At 41.4% G+C, this 22,736-nt stretch overlaps 3 protein-coding genes and 1 non-coding gene across 4 annotated transcripts; 1 reads left to right on the top strand and 3 right to left on the bottom strand.

The window, feature by feature from the left end:
• Positions 1-55: 55 nt before the first annotated feature.
• On the bottom strand, positions 56-4,696 carry LOC135675670 (cryptochrome-1-like). Its single transcript, XM_065186048.1, has 5 exons — positions 4,134-4,696; positions 2,965-3,183; positions 1,865-2,571; positions 747-1,516; positions 56-297 (listed from the first exon to the last, which is right to left on the bottom strand). Exons 1-5 carry the CDS (start codon positions 4,480-4,482, stop codon positions 246-248), a joined length of 2,097 nt encoding a protein of 698 aa, XP_065042120.1. The 5' UTR covers positions 4,483-4,696; the 3' UTR covers positions 56-245.
• Positions 4,697-8,332: 3,636 nt separating this feature from the next.
• LOC135677964 (small nucleolar RNA snoR83) lies at positions 8,333-8,455 on the bottom strand. Its single transcript, XR_010514793.1, has one exon. It is a non-coding gene; the product is annotated as a small nucleolar RNA snoR83 (small nucleolar RNA).
• A 3,775-nt stretch (positions 8,456-12,230) lies between these two features.
• Positions 12,231-13,436, top strand: LOC135675671 (protein EXORDIUM-like 2). The gene has a single exon (XM_065186049.1). It carries the CDS (start codon positions 12,293-12,295, stop codon positions 13,208-13,210), a length of 918 nt encoding a protein of 305 aa, XP_065042121.1. The 5' UTR covers positions 12,231-12,292; the 3' UTR covers positions 13,211-13,436.
• Positions 13,437-16,958: 3,522 nt separating this feature from the next.
• LOC135675672 (ABC transporter G family member 1-like) lies at positions 16,959-19,675 on the bottom strand. Its single transcript, XM_065186050.1, has 7 exons — positions 19,274-19,675; positions 18,709-19,173; positions 18,552-18,638; positions 18,340-18,468; positions 18,075-18,266; positions 17,890-17,976; positions 16,959-17,808 (listed from the first exon to the last, which is right to left on the bottom strand). The coding sequence occupies exons 1-7, from the start codon at positions 19,604-19,606 to the stop codon at positions 17,125-17,127; spliced, it is 1,977 nt and encodes a 658-aa protein (XP_065042122.1). The 5' UTR covers positions 19,607-19,675; the 3' UTR covers positions 16,959-17,124.
• Positions 19,676-22,736: the final 3,061 nt, after the last annotated feature.

Raw genomic sequence — 22,736 nt, forward strand, 5'->3', positions numbered from 1 at the left:
GAATAATGCATCGGCGACACTGTTCAGCAAAGCGAGGCACATGCACGCGTGTTCATGAGAGAAGAGAAAAACATATTTGCAGGAGAAATACTCTAAAAAATAGCTACACGACATCTTAATGGTACATAAGTACTATAGGATTAAACTGTCAACACAGATTTAAACATTCCTATACGAGGATGATCATATGCAAGTTATAAAGGGGGAGCGATAGACAATTTACATAGGTAGTCTTACTACATAGCCTATCCGATGGCATTCGGCTGCAGAGTGTTTTCCACCTCCCAACTTCTCGTCCTGCCACATAAAGAGTTGTCAACAATCAATAAGATAGTAATAGCAAACCCATAGGAATAAGAAATACCTAAATAAACATAAACCTTATACGAGTCCACACTTTACAAAGGATAAAATGCCAACAACTGGCATGTGAACAGTTCATCCTCATTTAAAACCACAATGGTGTATGCATATACTGCATAATGACTGGTTAGTTAAAAACTTGTATGCCGGAGTCGACAAATTGCTTCAGTGATGTTAGCTCATACTAAGAAGACCAGAAAAAAAAAAGCATAAAGATGCACTTTTGAGGTCAGAGGGATTAGTCATTCTGAACAAAAGTCATATAGGTTGAAGAACAGCCAAATCAACCAGCACAATATGTGGAGCTCATAGAAACTCAAGCATAACAGAAAATGTGAAAAATCTCTAGTAAAATGGTATTATACAACTGAGTTTGGAGTGACCTTGTCTGTGAAAGCTGCCCCCAATTCATCAATTGGCGGGAATGTGGATGCCCACCATCCTCGGTTGCTAAAAGCCCTGAGCAGCTAGAAGTTGTTGGAGGGGACCAAACAGGAACAACGCCACTGTCTCTTTCCCTCCAACTACCAGATGATGGCCCTATGGAATGTTCAGGCATCTCCAACCTGGTTGGGTTGAAATGTTGAGTTACATTATCTCTGACGGTATGCATGCCAGCCTGATCAGTGGGTTCTCTTTGAGGCAGCAGACCGTAAGTTGTGTGTGACGGTACTTCTGCTCTGCTATCAGCATCAGCATTTCCTGAACTAGTAGAAACTTCCTCCTCTTCAACTCTAACCAGTGAAGAGGTCATGCTTGGAACCATCTGATCTTGATGTCTCCTGCCTGAAGCTGGGGAATTGTTGATCCTTAATTGTTCCTGCTCCACTTCCATATATACCTCCCGAGGAAAATCTATTACGGGTAGTTCTGATGAGTCACCAAGGCCTTCCTCTGTTCCATTCTCTAGTGCAGCTCTTGATGCAGCCTCTAGTTGCCACATCTCAGCAAGAGCTTCTTGAAGTCTGGCTACAGCTGCAGCAATTTCTACAATAGGGAGAGGGTAGTTGGAACCAAGTTCAACCCCTGCAGCTTGTAGTACAGATTCAGGTGCATCCCATGGATGGTGTATCCATTGAGTTGGTAACCTTGCAAGCTCAGGAAGCCAACGTCGTACATATTCTCCATGCGGATCAAACTTGTAGCCCTCGAACTGTAGATCAAAACAAAAATATGGAAAAAAAGAAGAAGTAAACAATCAGGGGCTTTATGTACATAAGTATGTTTATAATTAAATCTGTAATGCATACATGTTAGACATTATTCAAGGATTGACTAAAGAAACTTCAAAAAAGGAAATAAAAATAGCTACAGCTAAAATTTCCGCCAAAAACTGTATATGCTAAGATATCATAGTTCATAATGTTGCTTGGTAGTTTTGTACTTCCCCAGGAAAGGAACTGTGCCACAGTAATATCAGGGAACGCATGAGCATGAAATAGCTTGATGGACGGGAGAGTGGATAGTAATCTGGTTGACAGCTACTAAACAAGAACAATACCTGAGGGTTATCAATGCGATCCAGCTCACGACCATCAGGAAGAGACCCAGATATGTACTGCCAACCCAGGGCATCACTTTCAAGATCGGCATCTAATAAAGTGTCCCAAAAGTACTTCATTCCCCACCTCCAAGGAAGTTGCAAGACCTTCACAAAGAAGCTGGCCACAACCACACGTATTCGATCATGCAGCCAGCCAGTGGCCCAAAGCTCTCTCATGCCAGCATCTACGAGAGGATAACCCGTTCTACCTTGTCTCCAAGCTTTGAAATAATCTTCATCGATCACCCAAGGAAAGAACCTAAGGTGGACCAAGAGAGGTTTCTCATGACTGTAAGGGTGGTTGAAACTCAAGTATCTAGAGTACTCCCGAAGACCAATAGATTTAAGGAACAAATCACAGCTCTCTTCGGCTGCTTTATTCCCCTCATTGGTCCACACAAGCTGCTTCATACGAACAAGATGGAAGACTTTGCGGACACTTAGCTCCCCAAAATGCAAATGAGGTGAAAGTAGTGATGTAGATGCACTATCTGCTTTCCTTCGATTCACAGAGTACTCAATCAAAGGTCCATTAATGAAGGAAGTCAGAGACTTGTCAGCATTACGCCATCCTGGTGACCATGCTCGAGCAAGAAGGGCATTGCTTCCCTTCTCAGACTCATCCTCAAAGACCAGAATATCTGAAGGGCATCCTGATACATCGCCTGATAGAACCAAAATCAAAGACATGAGGAAGCAACAATAACTGAATTAAGTTAACCAATGATATCAAAAATCAACCTTTGGGAGAAAAGAAATTTTATAAGGTCGGATCAAGGAATTCAATTTCAATGCTTCTAAATTTTTTGTAAGCAGCTGGCAATTGAATTGATTTATCTAAAAGGACAAGAGCTACTCTTGAGTAACATTGCCAATAACTACCAACTACCCATATCCTCAGCTAGCCCTGGGAAAGATTGACTAACAAGAGGCATAAATAACACTAGGAAATGTTGAAATCTGATGACCGTACCCTGAAATACATGAGTGGTTAGACTGCAAGAATTTGTACCATGGAAATTAAAGAATAAATGCTGAACTTCATAAATCTAAAGCACCTGGTACTACTCTTTTCGGCGGCAACAAAGGTGCAGCTGGATCATAAGGCATGCTGAGGCATCTATTCCAGAAAGGAGCAAAAGTTGTAAATGGTTGACCATTTTCATCATTGACTTCCCATGGTTCATAGAGCAAATCCGCATTGAACGAGCAAACTCTTATGCCTTGAGCAGTCAGAAGTTCCTTCAGCCCATGATCCCTAACAAGAGAGAGAGGATCTGCAAGAACAAAGGGATAAATGGATCTAAAGAACTATTTCAAGTCAAATTGTCAGGAATCAGGATAGTTCAGTGATACCTGCATACAACAAGCTAGATAATATATGGAGGCTAAAGTGATGAAAAACTTGTTTCCAATTATTCAGAGATATTTTTTTTTTGCAAAATTTATATATATAAATCAATACGAGAAAATCTTGAACATGAATGACCCTGTGCTTGCAAAATCGTAGCACCACTATTCAATCATGAGATACTAGAGACAATTCAGTCATGACGAAGAAAGAAAGTATACAACAAATTGAACACACTTTAAATGATCCAACCTCATAATTGGCTAAATCTTGATGGATAATCCAAGCGTGCATCAAATTGAAGATCTGTAGCCTTTAGATTACAAATGGCAATCCATAAAATCACAATATGCATCTGAATTTTGCTCAAAAAATTTAGAACATTGACCGATAGAAGGATACAAATAATAGGCACGAGATTAAACCTGATTATAACAGGAACTCAACAATCAAATAGCAGGAATGAATTACAACCATTTCTTAGCTTTAATTAGTGAAACAAATAAGTAGCTAAAGACTGTTATAATCTGTCACACAGATTTTATCAGTGATAGGAAATTAAAAAATAATAATACGATAGGAATCTGATAGAAATCAGAAAAAGAAAACTATCATTAATCGAGACCATAATATATCAGAAAGGGGAGAAGTAAATGGCATCAACTGATTGAACAAAGAACGCCAAGATCAATATAATGATTGGAAAAAAGACATAAAAATATATCAAGGAGAAAGTAAAGTTAATACAAAAAATGAAAAGAAGCTACAAACAAGGATCAACCACACATGGAAGGATATCTCACAGATCTAGCTTTTACGATAACAACAAAATTAACAGCCTTTAACAAAAAGGCAGTAGCTACAAGAGAGACTGACCATAGAGGTGGTTGAAGAAGAGGCTGGTGGCAGCAGTGGAGCGAACGACCTCAAGGAGGGTGGAAGCCGTATCCAGTGACCTCTTGGTGATGAGGGGGGTGCCCAGGCTCCTGAGGGAGGAGTCAAGGTGGTGGAGGCTCTGGCTGAGCCACCACCTGGACACCCTCCCAGGGTAGAAAGACCCCTCCTCCTCAGGAGCCCATATGTACAGGGCCACCACCGCCCCTGCCCTCACCCCAGCAGCCAGGGCTGGGTTGTCCTCCACCCTCAAGTCCCTTCTGAACCATACTACGCTAGTTTGGTTGCTGCTACTGTTGTTGCTGCTGCTGCCGCCGCGGCCACCAGGCATCAATCCCTCTTTCTCTCTCTCTCTCTTTTCCTGCTACTACAAATCACAGTATAATGGGAGAAGATTTAGATTAGCTTATGCCACCATGAATCAAAGTGGAGATGAGGGGAAAGCTGCAGCCTATGGCTGGTGGGTTGTGGGAATTGGTTTTGGCCCCTTTGGCGTCTCTTTTTCTGGTGGGGGACAGCCATGGCTTGCCCAAATGGATGTGGGGATTGAGATGAATGGTACTGGATTTTCCTCTGCTTCTTTTTCTATTTCCTATTCCGAAATAAATTAGCACTGATTTCTCTTCTCGCCCAATCGTTGCTTTATTTTACACGTGCAAATGATTTATATCCTATAAATGAATTATTTCACACGTGCTAATAAATACATTTCGTAAATACCACCTCTGCGTGCTATAATTATTTCACACGTACTCCGTCACTCGACTCGACGCACGACTTGGGCTCCGGTGAGAGGGCATCCTTACTTCCCGGTGGATGCCCACGTACTCGTTCGTGAGTTGTCAGCAGCTATTCGTGACTCTTATCTTCTCCTCATTCGCCTGTGTTGGGACCTTCAATGTGTACGTGTGGATTGCGTTGTGCATTCCCCTGCCACCACTCGAATAATCTTTTCATATTCCTCTTTTTCTACTTTTAAACACGACTAATCTCTCTCTCTCTCTCTCTCTCTCTCTCTCTCTCTATATATATATATATATATATATATATATATATATATATATATATATATATATATATATATATATACAAGAGTTTCCTTCAGCTAACAAAGCCTTATAAACAGGCTTGACATTCAAAATAACACACTGATCAAAATATTTTTTTTTCTAAATGGAGGATATCATGTGAAGGAACAGACCACTGTAACCTTAGAGATGGAAATTTCCCTTGTGAACATATAAACCCCTTCAGATTCTGATCATGTCATTGTTATAGATGTCATGTGGATAATGAAGATGCTTGTAAAGACTAATGTTGTTCCCACCCTAATTTTCCTAGTTGATTGGATATGATGTCAGGCCATACCAAGTCAATAGCTTGATGTCCCCATGTTTTGACTCAAAAGAACAAAAAAGAAAAGAAAGAAAAAAAAAAAAAAAAGGATTCGTGCATGATGCTGAAAGCTGGGGGAAGGGAGCAAAGCTGCCAAGATTGAGAGGAACAAAGCTAGTTTTGATTCAGCAGTGCGTTCTGGAACACGTATCAGTTGAAATCTCACTATCTGGATGTGGATGTCATAGTTATCTCAATGACAATAAGAGATAAGGTCTAGATGAATCTAAGCTTTTCAGCAAGCCTGTTTAGATTTATCTTTTTCTAGTTGCACTTCAAACCACAATCACATCTTGTTCCAAACCCTCTTGTAGCTGCATATCTGACATGCCAAACCTACCTTTCTGCAAAACCATGTCAGTGACAATTAGAGATCAGGTCTAAGATGAATCTATGATTTTCAGCAAACCTGTTTAGATTTATCTTTTCTACTTGCAGTAAAAATCACAATCACTTCTTGATCCAAATCCTCTTGTAGCTTGAGACCTGACATGCCAAACCTACCTTTCTGCAAAACCATATCGATGGCAATAAGAGATAAGGTCTAGATGAATCTAAGCTTTTCGGCAAACCTTAGATTTATCTTTTCTACTTGCAGTTAAAATCACGATCACTTGCTCCAAATCATTCTGGAGCTGCAAATCTGACATGCCAAACCTACCTTTCTGCAAAACCATAATAATGTCAGGCTTAACAAACTGTGAAGAAATTAACAAATTTGATGGAACAATATCAGGATTGTAGTATTTCAGTCATGTAAGATATGGTGTCGCCAAGGGTTTTTTTTTTTTTTTTTGAAAAGAGGTTGTGAACAATATGCAAAGCAGCAGAAAGAAACAACACAATTCATAGGAATAGGAATTTTTTTTGCAAGGAAAATTGTTTACCAGAAAACAGCAGTCTCCACAGGACAAAAATATGCTTGTGGTTGAAGTTTGGCACCACAGCAACTTGTCAGCCAGGACCACAAATTATGCTCATTTGTGGATGAACGAACTTATGATTTACATCAAAATAAAATTCCTACGTTGGATCTATATGCAGCTTATTCAAATAGATGATGGCGATTCTAAAGTTACATTGTTTCCTAGTATCATAGCTTACATGTAATATGTAGCATTTCAGATGGAATTTGACTACTGGTTGTTCCATTTTATTGCTATGAAGAATATAGCATGCACTCTTTTTGCCCTTAATGCAAAATTTGGTTGTGGGGTCCAGATCTGTCGTGTTCCAGAATATTTTGTTTCATGCGAGTTATGAGACTTGATGAATGAATTCATAAAATGATTTTTCTGTTCGCTAGATAAATCTCTTCTTACTCCTCACCATCCAGCAAAATTGAAGGAAAAAACATTTAGTAAATAAAACATCTCGTGACAATTGATCAGCACTTGCAAAAGTTAGAAAAGAGAATTGAGAATTGAGATGTAATCCTGTCACAAGGATTAAGCATTCAGTCAATTTTATCACCTAACATATCAAAAAGGGTCTAAACCGAAGATGAACATTGTAAGCATGATCAGGATTCAAGATATTCAATGAAAAAAATTCATATAGTTTAGATATGTTTTGTATGTTCATGGAACTATCAGAGAATGAATAGCATCATAAAGCTTTTATACATAAAATTGTTTCTTAAGGAACCATGATTGTAGCATCAAAATAAATTATATTGATCAAACTATCAAGCATTTAAACACTACTAAGGATATGACGCTTTGCGTCTTTGTAGTTGGGTCTTTATAACTTTGTTGTTGACGTCGAATGAATATATGAAATGATGCAACTTATTTTAAAACTTGTAACAAAATTGATCAATTCAAAATATACTTTATACAGTTTAAAATGTTTACTTTAATATGTAAAAAACATGCAATATTTATTTCTAATTGTCTTAAACATCATAAATCATGTTCAACTGATCTACAGATATCAATATATGCATTTTCAGGAAAAAAAAAGGAAAAATATCTCAGCACGAAGCACCTTTCAACTGCCAGATACATACCTTGCTGAAGCAATTTCTATAGCGACTTTGCCACGAGAACATACCATTTTCTTTGTATGCCTTCCTCAGGATTGGTTACTTCCGTGACAAATTTTCTTGAGCCCATTACTAGTGAATGACCTACAGAGTCAGACATGTAGCAGTGAAGTATGTCCTTTTAAGATCATAGACAAATCTGGTGTGCAGAAAGCTACAAAATTATAAACCAAGATACATATGCATTATGACATCTTGTTAGTTCCAATGTCAAATTAGCCCAGTGGAAGAAGTAACATGTGAGCTAGAGACCAAAATTGATGACCCTATGCATGCTGCTTAAACTACATAGTTCAGGTGAAAGAAGCTTCACTTCCAAATTGTGCAAACTATAATTTCCTATCCTCTTGGACAACACAGGATACAACAAAACACCAGCAAAATTAATGTCCACAGGGCAACTGATTATAATCTTTCTCAAGTTCTCGAGGCATGAAGAGAAACAGAGAACCATAACCCAAAATGATACAGTCTAGGTTTATAGTGAAAGTTCTCAACAAAAACTCATTAACATAAAGACAAAGGAATGTCTGAAGCGACTAATAAACCATATTAACTTATAATATGTAAACTCAGTGCCACAAGAATCAACTCACACAAAGACAGAAGTTAAGGGCTGATATTTGAAGTATCAAATATGAGAATTCGCAGAAAAATGAAATAAGCATAAAACAGAAGATAAACATATTTTTTTGGAAGAAATTGTCAACATAAGCATGAAACGAAAAGAGAGAAGTGGCAATGTGTAGTGAGCAACTAATGAGACACCTCCATGTATAAAAAAGTGCTATCAGCAAAACTCCCATCATTGGTATTGGCCTCCCATGAATCAGATAAAAATTTGATCAAGATTATCTGGGATTATGAAGGCACATGGGTAAATCAGAGGACAAAAAAAAGAGAATCAGAGAAATGAACTTTCATCAAATAGCTTATGGATCCTCGCAAAACAAAATTATGGAAGCAGGCATCATGATCGAACTAAGATTGAAAAGAAGGAAATTAAGGCAAAAATATATAATAACACAGCCAATCATAAATCTTCGGTAGTTAATATACACATGAAAATAATTCAGATCTCTTGAATAGTGCAATCAAAAGTGTGCCTAAGGGAAGTGCCATGGTTATTTGATAAACACGGTTACCCAACAGATACAAAAGATCCCATAACATTACATCACAAGCAAATAATAAAGTTATCTATATCTTTAGTTGTTGAGAAACAAGAAGGTCAACAACATGTTCAAGTTTCTTAGCTAAAGCCTGAGATATAATACAGTAGATAAAATACTTCTCATTATATTTATCTCACTGGCACGTCCATGAAAAACAGACAAGAAAGGTTTCATCCAGATTGAAGAACTATTACTATTACGGACCACATGAGTACTCCTTTGTAAGAGTTGCACCACTGCACAATAAAGGAGAAACAATGAGCAACTGATCCTGTAATATCAACTGGCATAAAACCGGACCCAATTCAGGACAAATTTTGGCTTTAGCTATTTTTAAATGAATAACTAACAAACTAAATACTAAATTAATACACTTACATCATGGAGCACAAATACATTATAATATGGTTACCCATGTTGGATTGCTGACCATAATCATTAAAAAAAATGGACAGGGAACTTGCACAAGAAAATATCAGTCAAGAACTTACGAGGACAGTGCTTCTGGAAACATAATCCATCAACAGTGGTTAGTTAAAAGACAATTTTTTTCAAAAAACTTGCATGAACATGAGGCAAGTCAGTATTTAATGAGATGATTTATTGCTTAGTACCTTGAGATGTGCATGCAGGATAAATGAAGCAAAATATATCAGATTCTTCTTCAGTATCAGCAGCAACAAGGCTGAACTCTCTATGTACCACACACAAATAGATGTCAGTTCCTATGCATTGTTCTGCAAAGAGATATCCCACACTAACTGAACAGAGGAACAACCCACATTGCTTAGATCTATCACATAACACAATTCAATGGGTGGCTTGGGCACAGAGAATCTTGACCATCCAAGTGAACAAATTTAAACATCCAATGACAGCTCATCAAGACCAGATATCTTTTCTGCTTCTAATCAACACCACTGACTGCTGCAAAAACAGTCTTTTAGCAGGACACTGTGTGGCCCCTCTCCAAATTAATTAACACAATAGAAAATGCTAAATTTCACAGATATAAGGAACATGAAGGGAAGTGAAGAAAACTCAATCAAAATCAGCATTATAACTTTACTGTGTTGCTGAAAAAAGAAAATTTACTGTGTTGCTTTGAGTCTACATTTTGTCCATAAAACAGGATACATTTTTTTAGCTAGGGTTCCTCTCTGCCTCTCCTCATATCCTGTTTTTGTTATTTTCCAATTCTTTGTGTTGAAAGTGATGTGTGTGATGAGTGGTTCATCGCCTTTGCATCTGTTTATATATAGAAGATAGAAAAACAGGGGCAAAAAGAGAAAGGAGAAAAATGGAGTGATGTAAGTTGACCCCATGGGTATTGGCCAATCCAGAACAATATGATTCCCCAAACAGTTAATACAGAAGATAACAAACTAGAGTCAGAAAGAGAAGGAAGAAAAACAGACGGACTGATCTAAGTTGATCCCATGAATTTCAGACTGATCAAATTCCCTGAACAGGGAACTACAAAAGAACTTGACACTTTTAATGGTGAAAGGGCTGATCCATTTTTCAACCCTCTGAAATATATCAGCTTTTTGGGTCATCGTACACAAACAAGCCCAGCAAATTTGTCATCAATATTAAGAACATGCCACTGTAGCTGCTGCAATGACCAATTTTTAACTTTGTCATGTGGGCAAACATCACAAGTTATCAAAGTGTCTCTTCAAGTCTTCATTGCCCTTACGCCCTATGAAGATGTTCAAACATTTTCAAGTTTTTTCATGTCTCTACAACCTCATTCAGGCCACAAAACAAAGATCATCCACAAAACAGAAAAATGGCAACGAGCACATTAACAAACATACAAATATGTGCATGCATATGCGATATTCTTGCAAAATGGGATGGATAAGGGCATCATCCAGTGGCATCGCAACTTAATGTTACAATAGATCTAAACAAAGATAAGTATGTTCCGCAACAACCAATTCAAATCATTCACCTTCATTTTTCAACAGTGAACCAGCAAAGAAGGGAAAAGCAAGGAGGCAAACCTGATGTAGCACCGACAATACTTCACCTTCCCCTCGAGGCCAAGAAGCAGTTTCCATCCCTTTGGCAAGCGATCGCCCAACTCGGAATCATCCACAGTCATCCTTCTCCTCCGGCTTCCCCATTGCCCTTCCAATCCGCTCATTAAGCCCGGAAGCTGCTCTTCCATCGTCGGTCCAGCCATTCTCTGCCTCAGCTCCTCAGCAAAGAGATCCTCCACCAAGCCCCCAACTAGATCAAATCCACCGTCTGGCCTTCTCCATTCACGACCTCCCGATCCCATCCTCCACCAAAACCAAGGCCAACTCCTCACTCCCATGAGGAGTCCCCCGGCGAGACAGAGGGTTAGGGTTTGATCCGGAGAAAAGCTGACCGTGGTGGAATACGATCTCAAGTTTCTCGAGGCGACCGGTATCCATCATTCGACTTCCATTATACTGCCATTTTGTAAGTTATGTAAAAAGATGATTTGTTTTACAAGATTAATTATATATTATATTTATAATTAATTATTCTTAACATCACGATCTTTATACCTTCAAAAATTAAATTAAGATATCTATATTTACAAAAATAAAATATTTAATCCTATTATTCTACTTGGCAAATTGGTATCGTCGTGGACACGTTAGGTACCAATTCATGAAGTGGTACCCACTGTTGACCACGGTCTTACTTGCCGGCAGTCAATGGTCAACTTTAATCCTGCTATATGATCTGGCAGTATTCCTGTGCCATAAAAGAATGTAGCATGACATATGTATATTAGTTTAAATTGCAAATAACAATAATATAATTGACTTCATATCTGCTGGTTCACTGAACCAGCTTCATGGGTTCAAGCAGTCGCCCACACTTGCTCAATCATTCAAGCCGACATCCTAAATAGATTGATGCTACATTTCGCACTATATATCACGATACATTATGAATACAAATGCATGGAAGGACTTGAGTGGACATGATTCCTTCGTTTATATCTCAATATAAATTGGTCCATGGTGTTCCTTGTTGTGTACCATCTTTTTTGTTTTCATTCCTCACGTCACATCTGTCACGTGTTAATCACACGCGGTCCTTGGTCCCATGAGCCACAATTGTCCCCGTTTATTTGGTTACTTTGGCATATTTTTCACCTTTTTCTCGGGAAATAATGATATAAATTGACTTGCAATACTGATAATTAAAAGGTGCTCGACATACGTGCATGGCGTTCACGTCCACACGGCAATTCCATTGGGTCGTAAATTACTTTCCACTTGTTTTTGGTTGGAGGGTAAGCAAAGCTGCGCACGGCATCAGTCAAAGTCCACCGACCCCGGCAATCATTTGGCTGCTTCCAGTTTACTTCGCCCGGTCCCACCTTGCGAAGTTGCTGCATCCAAGGCCACTCATGCACACCACCTCCACACCTCCGCTTCCTTACTCCCCATCGCTATATATATCTCCCTCATTGCTCCTCTCTTCCTCGCTCCATTGGCTCACGGTACAACCAATAAACATCGCCCGAGTGGATGGATAGAATGGCCGCTTCTTCCACTCTGCTTCTCTTGTGCTCACTCCTGCTCTGCTCCTACTCCTTCGCAGCTGCCCCCAGGAAGCTTGTCCTGGTGCAGCAGCCACCCCTCGTCCTCAAGTACCACAATGGCCCGCTCCTTAGGGGTAACTACACCCTGAGCCTGCTCTTCTACGGCCGTTTCTCTGCCGCCCAGCGTTCCATCGTCGTCGACTTCGTTCGCTCCCTCACCCCCACCGGGGCCTCCCTCCCGCCTCCCTCCGTAGCCTCCTGGTGGCGCACCACCGCCAGCTACGCCGGCGGCGACGTGCACCTCTCTCTCGGCCCGCAGCTGCTGGACGAGTCCTACTCCAAGGGGAAGCTGTTATCCTCCTCCGACATCGCCGCGCTGGCCGGAAAGGCGGCGGCCGGGGGCGGGCACCGGGCCATTGGGGTGGTCGTCACCGACGGCGACGTGGCGGTCGAGGGATTCTGCTCCAGCCGGTGCGGGACGCACGGGCGGCTCGCGGGCTCCGCCGGGTTCGTCTGGGTGGGCGACTCGGCGAGGCAGTGCCCGGGCCAGTGCGCGTGGCCATTCCACCAGCCGATCTACGGGCCGCAGGCGCCGCCGCTGGTGGCGCCCAGCGGCGACGTGGGGATGGACGGCGTCGTCATCAACCTGGCGACGCTGCTGGCAGGCGCGGCAACCAACCCCAACGGCGACGGCTACTTCCAGGGGCCGGCGGACGCGCCGCTGGAGGCGGTGACGGCGTGCACGGGGGTGTTCGGCAGCGGGGCGTACCCGGGGTACCCGGGCATGGTCCTGGTGGACCCCACGAGCGGGGCCAGCTATAACGCGAGGGGACTCGGAGGGAGGAAGTACCTGCTGCCCGCCATGTGGGACCCCGTCACGTCCCAGTGCTCCACGTTAGTGTGAAGATTCGCGCATCGTGATCACAGTGGCCTCTCTAGCGTTTAAGGTGGTGTTGTCTCTGTTCGCAGTCTATACAACTGTTGTAGAAGTGAATAAGGTTAAGGGGAAGGAAAAGAAAGGAAGACGAGGGAAGAGATAGCGGGATGATATATATTGTCGAAAGGTTATATATGTCTGTTGTCAGCATGAATATGTAGTACAGTATAATACAAGATTTGTGTTATGTAAACCACAGATTGATACAGAGCAGAGCAGAGCAAAACAGACTGTGCATCTTCAAGCTTTTTCTTTATGGAAGGAATCATGTGCTAGAACATGTTCAAGCAGATTTAGGAGGGTGTTTGATTGATTGATGACACGAACAAACTTAGAAATATGAAGAACACCTGTTCTCCATTATACGCTCCCACATAATTGACTCAAATATTCTAATCTATGGTTGTTCTTGTAATCATAGTTTTGTATTGCCATTGCGTTCCCAACTTGACTAATTCACATAGAGAGAGAGAGAGAGAGAGAGAGAGAGAGAGAGAGAGAGAGAAAGGAGGAGGAGGAGGGGTTATGCAAAATACCTGAGAAAAAGCCAAAAACTCGACGTATGGAGTTGTCTTTTTCCCTATTAACCATTGTGATGATGCGAACTGTTTCCTCATCTCCAAGATCATCTAAAAGCTGGTTGAATCGTTGATGATATATGGTGGGACATGAGCTCCTTGTGCTTCTTATCCTTTCGCTGACCTTCTCCATGCATGTCGGCCATCGTGCCCTCTCCATGCCCATTTGCCACCCTTCCGCCTCCTTATGCCCCACGCTCCATTCAAGCATGCTGCTGTTCTACATGCTTGTTCATGGGCTGATCGACATTCTGACATCAATTATTTTGGTGCATTGTTTGCTGAAAGGAAGAGATCGATTTGGATTATGACCACTCAGCTTCTCTTTGACAGATGCCATGGCCCCCTCCTCCCAATTCAATAATGTCGGCAGGCATTAAAATACTACCAATAAATAGATACATATCTCCTTCAAGTTGTCAGCATGCCAGAAGAAAAGAAGATGCAGGAATCAAGTACATGAAACGAGATTCTCACGCACTGCACTCAAATCTTCTCCTCTTCCTCCCTTTTCTGGTCAACCACGCTGTTTCCCTTCTCCTGCACAGCATCAGTTTTCACCATGAGGACCCGAACAAAAGAAGAAAAGAAACTTATCATCCCTTTCGATTCATGTATCTTTCCATCGCCAGTAGTTATGATGTCTCTTGCGCATCATTTATTTGGCCTTGGGAGCATGCAGGTGCATGGATGTAAACCCTAGGGCTGTCATAGCTTCCAGATGTCAAGCCATCATGGGGCTACGTACCAGAGCTTTCAAATGAACTGTACCCATGAGCTCTGGATATCGATCAGCTCGGCAGTGTTGGGAGCTTCGAGGGCCACGGTAGCTTACGAGGACTTGTACTCAGCTGCTCTGGATATTGATCGGCTTGGCAACTTCATCGACAGTAGAGCTTTCATGGAGCCTGTACTCGGTACTCATCTCCTCGGGTTTGAAGTAGTATGATTCCATGGAGGAGTGTTTAAAGCTGCTGAATCATGGATGAGATGGAACCCTTCCTCTCTCGAGATCTTAATTGGGACACTGAATAATCAATCGACATGGCAACCTCATCGACAGTGTTCAAAGTTTCACTGTGCTCATCAACACACGGAGATTGGCACCATGACAACAACCACTGCTTTGGTGCCATATTCAACCAAAACACCTTCCCATCACCAAATCATGCAATATCTGAACATCATAGGTCACAGTTTGGAGCAGTTGATAGGATTAAAATGGACGGCAACAATATATATATATATATATATATAGAGAGAGAGAGAGAGAGAGAGAGAGAGAGAGAGAGAGAGCTAAAACAACAGTAGCTTTATCTGACGCGTATGTATGTGTATATCTGCAGGAATTTGCTGCAAACTGTAACCATGTTTGATCTATGAGACAATACTTGAAGATGCAGTAAGAAAACACTTGTTATCTTGGAAGATTAGCATGGGTGAAGACCCGAGATATCTGATACGATATTGTTGATGTCGGTAACCAATCGGATCATTGAATCTGCACCATCTAATATAAATTTCTATATCAAAAAGTGTGATCGGTTCCATAATTCTTTGTGGATATTAATCATTATGATCGAGATATGAGATTTTGATGTTGAGTGTGGTCAATTCCGTCAGCTCAGAATCCTCAGATAAAGATGGAGTCCATTTCACCTGCCAAATCCAGTCTTCCAGAACTTGAAAGAAAAAGACCAGGCAACAACTGTACCAAGTCATCTTGTTATCTCAATTGCAGAAATATTAATTAGGTTTACTGCAAAAAAATGGCAAATGATTAGACAAAATACTTTTGGATATAATTAAGTCGTGATGAACCATCATAAGCTGGAATTAAAGTCAGGATTAATTGTTATGATTGTTATCTATCTCTCTTTTGAAGCCCAATGTTCTCTCTCTGGAGTTTCATGTGGCCCATTAAGACTGAGCCCCATGCCAGGCTTTCCTCGACCTCTTCGCGGCCACCGTACCTCGGCCGCCGCCGCCGCCGCCGTGATGGCTCTCACGAACGGAAATTGAGTCCGGGCCTCGTGAAACCATAATCCATTGAATATATCTCATAGCACTTGTACGAGTGGTTTAGACTCAATGTGATGAATATGTTAATTAAGTTGTAGGATTTGATCATGATAAATGATAGTATTCGGCGTGCTAAGTTTGGGTGAGAAGCAGTGAATGATTCAAACACAATAAAATTAATAAATCAGACATATTAATCTTTTTTTTAGGTTCAAATGCAAAACTTTAAAGTTTTAATTAACTAAGTTAATTGGTACATTCGATGAAGGATGAATTGGTAAACAATAAATGGAATATATATATATGTATGTATATATATATATATATATATATATATATATATATATATATATATATGTACGTATATATATATATATATATGTATGTATATATATATATGTATATATATGTATATATGTATATATATATATATGTATATATATATATATATATATATATATATATATATATATATATATATATATATATATATATAGACATAACTGTTTAGTAAAATCATATTTCAAAAGTCCACTGAATGTTATATGATTAACCATAATGATATTTTTTATATTTCATCAGAAATATATTTTTTATTTAAATTAATATATAAAATAGAGAAAATGAACTCAAGTAGTGTTACAAAAAAAATTTGAATGGCTTAAATATATAATAAATAAAAAATATAATCATATAAATGAATGTTAAATAATATTTAAAATATAAAAATAAAATAATACTCTATCATATAAAAACATATATAATGTTGGTTGGGGAAGAAATCAAAAGAAAGGGGAGGAAAATGAGGGTTAGAATTTCTATGGTAATTTTTTATTTTATAGAATATTATAAAGTACCTTTAATTTTTTAAAAAAAATAAATATTAACATTCTATAAATATTAAAATGCTAATGTTACCCTAAAGTAATGTCAATATTTGAAGAACATTTTTAATGTATCATATGGGTTAAATATAATTTTTTTAAAAAAATATCAAGCATTAATTCATATTGAAATCTTAATATATATTCAAAGGCATCCTAAAATCACTTTAATCATATTTCTAATGAATAGATGGGAGGAACAAATAAGCTTAATTTGCTGGCATATCACAGTACACAAAACCCTATTTATTTCTGTAGACAATATACAAAAATCACTAACTCTTACAGTCCAAAAAAAAAAGAAAAAAGGCAAAGAAAATGGTACAGTAAAAAAAAACATGTTAATGATGATGAAGAAACTAATTCCACCCAGAGAAAGTCAAAATTGCTGCATCAATCAAGGGTTTGGTTCTGTGTCATCTTCTAGGGGCTGTTCCATGACCTGCATGACCTTCTTGGGTGGAGCATTCAGCAGCTCCATGAGCATTGGCTTCGCCTTCTCACTCACCTTTATGATGACCAAGAACAAGAGCCTGTAAAGGATCGCCATGAGGAACAGTATGGCCAGATCAACCCACTTGGAGTAGCCCACCTCCATCTGCCAGTAATCTCTCACCACAGTCTCCCCAGTCACAGCGGCTGCTCCGCCTGCTTCGCTGCCGGGGAAGGTCAGACCGATGAACTCGTTCTTGAAGTAGCCCTGGTTGGCGTACTTGTGGAAGGCGATGTGGTAGACCGGGTACTTCCACACCGGCTTGGGTAGGTCTCTGGGCAATCGGAAGAAGCCACTTGACAGTATCATCACCGCTTGGATTCCGGCACCGGTGATGATGCCCATGAGGAAGTTGGGCACGATGCTGGCGACGATCATCATCAGCCCCTCCACCAGCAGCATGCACATGTAGAGCACCAGGCTGAAGAAGATGAAGTGTTCAAACCCTCGTTGGAGACCGGCGAGGTAGTACGCCATGGCCGCCGGTAGTAGCGAGACGAGCGCTAGGTAGGGCGCCGACGAGAGCGTGTTGCTGATCACGAACGCCGCCACGCCGTAGTGCCCGTTGAGTCTCTCGCGTCGAAAAATCTGCAGGAAGCGTATCGTGCCCAATTCAGTTGCTGGACAGCATTTAGATCATGAAGACAGTAAAAACAGAGTGCCTCTCACCTTCATGTCTTCCACGAAGGATGGAAATCCTCCAATCGCCATGAAAGTGAGGAATCCTGCTACGAACATCAGCATCGAACCCCTTGCCTGTAAGATTTAGCGAGTGCATGCGTGTGATCGGTTTCCATCCTTCAAGTATGACTTGCTTATAGCCAAGCATAACACGACAGGGTTGATCATCTCACCTGAATCGACCCATAGCTGAGTCCAACATCATAGAAGACGGTACCAATGCAAAGACAGAGCATGATGTAGATCGCAAGTCGCAACCAATAGTAGCCTAAATCCCTGTACATGTTCACGAAGGATCTCTTCGTGAGCACAACGCACTGGGCAGCAAAACTGGCTTGCCTTTTGTTCTTTACCAGATCTCCTTCCTGCAAAAGTCAAACTCCCTGTGAGCTCAGATTTAGCGAAGTGATCGATGCCGATAAGTGACCATTAGCTCACCGTATTGCATATCTCATTGACTCGTCTCGCCACATGTTTGCACGTCTCGGACTGCTTGTATGACATCGTCAGTACATCGATAGCTTTGTTGGCGTTGTTCAACCTCTCACTACATCCTTCTTTAGACTCCTGCACAGAGCAACAACTTTCATGAGCTTCGAGGAAGAAGCTCCAAAGCATGCACATGACAGAATGAGAATTCATCATCTGACCTTATCGAAGTCCTTGTTTATGGTTCGAAGGTAGTGATCGGAGGGGTTTCTGAAGGTTGGGCATGGAAAACCATTCGACGCAAAGAACTGCAGAACCGAATCATATCAGCTAAAACGATGTTGCACAGATGTTATGTTGCGAAGGATGTGGATTTACCTCGTTGGTTCTGGAAGTTGGTCCGAAGTAAACGGTTCTGCCAGAAGAGAGAAGGCACAAGTTGTCGAAGAGCTCAAAGACTTCGCTGCTGGGTTGATGAATGGAGGCAAGAATGGTCATTCCGTCGTGCCTTGCAAGGTTGACGATGCGATGCATGACGTGGTAGGAAGCGGCGCTGTCGAGGCCGCTGGTGGGCTCGTCCAAGAAGAGAAGCTTGGGGCGAGTGAGGATCTCGACGCAGATGCTCACCCTTCTCTTCTGGCCGCCGCTGATGCCTTTGGACGAGTAGCCGCCGATTCTTGTGTCCATGGCGTCCTGCAGCCCCATCTCTCCGATGGTCATGTCTGCTCTCTCCCTCTTCTCCGACTTGGTCATCGTCTTCGGCAGCTGCAGTTCCGCAGAGTAGTACACCGCTTCTCGTACCGTCAGCGTCGTCATCAGGATGTCATCTTGCGTCACATAAGCCTGAGTCATCACGTCGGAGGAGATCGTTAGAGACGAAAGACAAGTAGCAGCTGTGAAAGAGATTCAACCATGGAAATGTAAACGAGACTAGCAATCTCACCGAAGTCCCAAAAGACAACCTCTGTCGTCGGCCATTCACCAAGATGTGCCCAGACTGCCTTGTGCTGGACCCTAATCTCCCTGCTAATGCATCGAGAAGGGTGGACTTGCCGCAGCCGGAAGGACCCATGATGGCGGTGACCTCGCCAGGCTGGGCATATCCGGTCAGGCCGTCGAGTATAACGTGCGACGCACTCCTCCCGTTGGATGCGGTTACCCACAGATCCTCCCACGTCAGATACACTCCCCTTTCACTCGGCCCGACCGGAACAACATGCTCCGGCTGCCGGTTCTGGGTCACCAGTCCCATTTCCTGAGCTATCTCTTCTGCCATTAATTATGCTAACGAAAGAGATCAGAGAGAGAGAAAGAGAGAGAGGGTTGGCTTGGGTTACATTCTCCGTCGATCTACTTATCTACTTATATAAATGGGTAAGGGAAGAAAGAAGACGTACAGATGAGCGTCATTGATTGGGCAGGTCGGACCTAATGACTCTGCAACCGCAACGTGAAACATGAACTAGCGGGATGTCAACATTGTAACGAACCCTGGCCCATGCGACATGTAAAACATGCGATATATATATATATATATATATATATATATATAACGAATGTTATTCCAACAAGAATAGTTATTTTGTACTCGAATCCACGACTTAAATACATTGATACACAGTTGATGTATCTGAAGTTGGAATTCACGTGTGAATATCTTATACATTATTTGAATAGAAGCTAATTAAGAGAAAAAAATTTGATGAACCATTGGACTAACATCTGTACATTTTATGCTCATAGACGAAAAAGTCTTCTGTCACTTCCCAACTAAACTTGCAGATATTTGATTAACAATAACAACACCGTTGATGGAGATGGAGATTATTATCGTCAGAGAAGAGCTGAACCACTTGTTCGTCCTGCCGGAAAGTGACACTGTTCATGGAGACTATTGATGTCCGGGAAGAGCTGAACCACTTGTTAGTAATGCTGGAAGTGACCGGAACTGGACATGTTCGATGCACTGCCAAAGAGAAATCCAATACTGGGCGAAGAGATTTGAAGGATGTTTAATTGTCTTTCGCAACATCATTTCATTCATATAACCTAACTCGATCATCCTCATCTCTTGTAGTAAATTTAGAAGCAGCAGCGGCAAGGAAACAAACGAGAAACGCCGGCCCGAGAGAGAGAGAGAGAGAGAGAGAGAGAATGGAGCGAGCACAAGAAATTTCTTGATGAAGGACTTCCATTACCAAATCAGCCGTGTCAAACCATTATTCTCGTGCAAACCAGACTGACAAGGATGCTTTGACGGCCTGTCCGAAGAAGTTTGATGGTTTGAAGGTGTTTGTCACGTGCGTCAAGGGTGTGTCACGATCACAATGACAGAAGACCCCATGCATGCATGTTTCGGTCCTTTCTCTTCTGGTGGAGGAGCCAACACGATTGCCATAGGCGTGGAAGGAGATCTGTTCAAGTGACTTTGAATGCAGAGAACAGTTCCAGCAAATCCACACTCGAGATTTCCTGTTCCTACTTCTCTGATGGGGATCCAAATTACCTTACTATGCGTTCTTGACAAGATATCAAAGTCATAATCGAACAAGCCATCATATCGGTTTTTCTATGAAGATTTAAAGCTCGATCTCTATCTCGAGTAGGAGCCACATATCTCACGGCTGAGCTAAAGGCTCTAAACTGTGCAACGCAGAGCCAGAATCTGCCAAACATGTGGCAAGGACTTCAAAATAGACACATGAGAAAAACCTGCAACTGTTCTTCCTACCATTTTGGTGGAAACAAAACTAAAAAAGCTCGAAATTTTCAGATAAAAACAAGCCGAATACAAAAGATCAAACGAGGTTCAAAGATGTTGCCCGTAAGAAAGCCTTCGTGCTTGGATGTTTGTAGTAGCTTCAACTAATCCAAAAATATAAGCTCAAACCGGTGGCTTCCACACGCAAATTGGTGGTTGTGACGGCTAAGCAACACAATGTACAGGCAGAAAGGAAGACTTAGAGAAATCAAACATTTTTGTTCTTTCGTGCAGTCTGTCACCGTTGTGTAGATATATAATTTATATTTGGAACAAGGCATTTGTTACACGACAGCCTCGTTTCAACCTCTGGTTTTAAGGCGCGAGAGAGACGCATAGGCAAACTAGCAACCGCACACACATGCGTATGGTACGGTTAGAAGTGGGCTGGTGTTGGGAAAATTTTACTCCATGCACAAGGGTCGACACGGCTCGATTCAATCCCGGATGCATAACGTTGTCCACCTCAGATGGTGGAAGTGAGTATCGAGTAAGGTTCATTTCGAGCCTCATTTCCCTAGGCTTACATTCTCCCTTGGCAGGTTGTCTGCTTCTTTGTTACAAAACTCCTACACACAAGCTGAAGTCGGAAAGAAGATTTTTCGACTTAACCCCTCCAAAGTTTAAGTTAGTATTAAATAAATTAAAAGAGATTTAAATGCTCGAAATCCTCTCTTGACGTTGGTCACGGGTTGATTTTTATACCTATGAATAAGGGTCGATCGTACGTAGTTTGTTAATGGTCGCTATTCCAAGCTTTCCGAAACGACTCTGCAGTATGTACAGTTGCAAGAAATCTAATCTTCTCGACCATTTAATGGGAAGATGAATAAGATGTGGAGTCAAAACCGTTGTTCGTCGTCGAAGATGTAGGAATGCTGTCTCGAAAAGGTTTGAATGTTGACTCCACGTGTGCTCTTTGCCTGTCTTTGGCTCTGCGTGGACTCTTGTGTTGTCCGGCATGAACCTCTCCTGCTACATGCGAGGAGTTTGGTTTCCTTCCAAGTCGATCTTCTTCGTGTACACGTTCATACCGCGTGCACATCTGACACATCAAATGGGAGAGAAGCATGAAGTTAAATGTGCTCACTGGTCATGCATCGATCCTCTCTTTCCTCGTGACCAGAGGAGATGGGAAATATTAGGTAGCTCGACTATTTGATGGGAAGAGGAATAAGATGTGGAGTCAAAACCGTTGTTCGTCGTCGAAGATGTAGGAATGCTGTCTCGAAAAGGTTTGAACGTTGACTCCACGTGTGCTCTTTGCATGTCTTTGACTCTACGTGGACTCTTGTGTTGTCCGGCATGAACTCCTCCTGCTACACGCGAGGAGTTTGGTTTCCTTCCAAGTCGATCTTCTTCGTGTACACGTTCAGACCGCGTGCACATCTCACGCTTCAAATGACAGAGAAGCATGAAGTTAAATGTGCTTACTTGTCGTGCAATGATCGTCGGGACCAGAGGAGATGGATGGGGCATCTTAGGTAGTAGCTCGATACGTGGCTGCATTAGATGAATATGTCACACCAATAGAATCTAAGAAATCTAATTGATATATGGAGGTAAAAACCAACAAAGCAGACTGATCTACTCACTCATTGAGGGTGACAAGCGACATCAAGTTGGGACTAGTTGGGCTTTATTA

The sequence above is a fragment of the Musa acuminata genome, chromosome BXJ1-6 (assembly GCF_036884655.1).
Source record: "Musa acuminata AAA Group cultivar baxijiao chromosome BXJ1-6, Cavendish_Baxijiao_AAA, whole genome shotgun sequence".
Classification (NCBI taxonomy): Eukaryota; Viridiplantae; Streptophyta; class Magnoliopsida; order Zingiberales; family Musaceae; genus Musa; species Musa acuminata.

Bases quoted from the DNA above. Each gene is read 5' to 3' on its own strand.
- LOC135675670 (XM_065186048.1), bottom strand. From the start codon at position 4,482: ATGCCTGGTGGCCGCGGCGGCAGCAGCAGCAACAACAGTAGCAGCAAC. The intron at 2,572-2,964 runs GTGCTTTAGATT...TGGTTCTATCAG, and splicing joins GCCGAAAAGAGTAGTACCAG to GCGATGTATCAGGATGCCCT. The intron at 298-746 runs GTCACTCCAAAC...TTTATGTGGCAG, and splicing joins GGGCAGCTTTCACAGACAAG to GACGAGAAGTTGGGAGGTGG.
- LOC135675671 (XM_065186049.1), top strand. From the start codon at position 12,293: ATGGATAGAATGGCCGCTTCTTCCACTCTGCTTCTCTTGTGCTCACTC.
- LOC135675672 (XM_065186050.1), bottom strand. From the start codon at position 19,606: ATGGCAGAAGAGATAGCTCAGGAAATGGGACTGGTGACCCAGAACCGG. The intron at 18,469-18,551 runs GTCAGATGATGA...TGCTCTGTGCAG, and splicing joins TAAACAAGGACTTCGATAAG to GAGTCTAAAGAAGGATGTAG. The intron at 17,809-17,889 runs GTGAGAGGCACT...CGCTTCCTGCAG, and splicing joins CCTTCGTGGAAGACATGAAG to ATTTTTCGACGCGAGAGACT.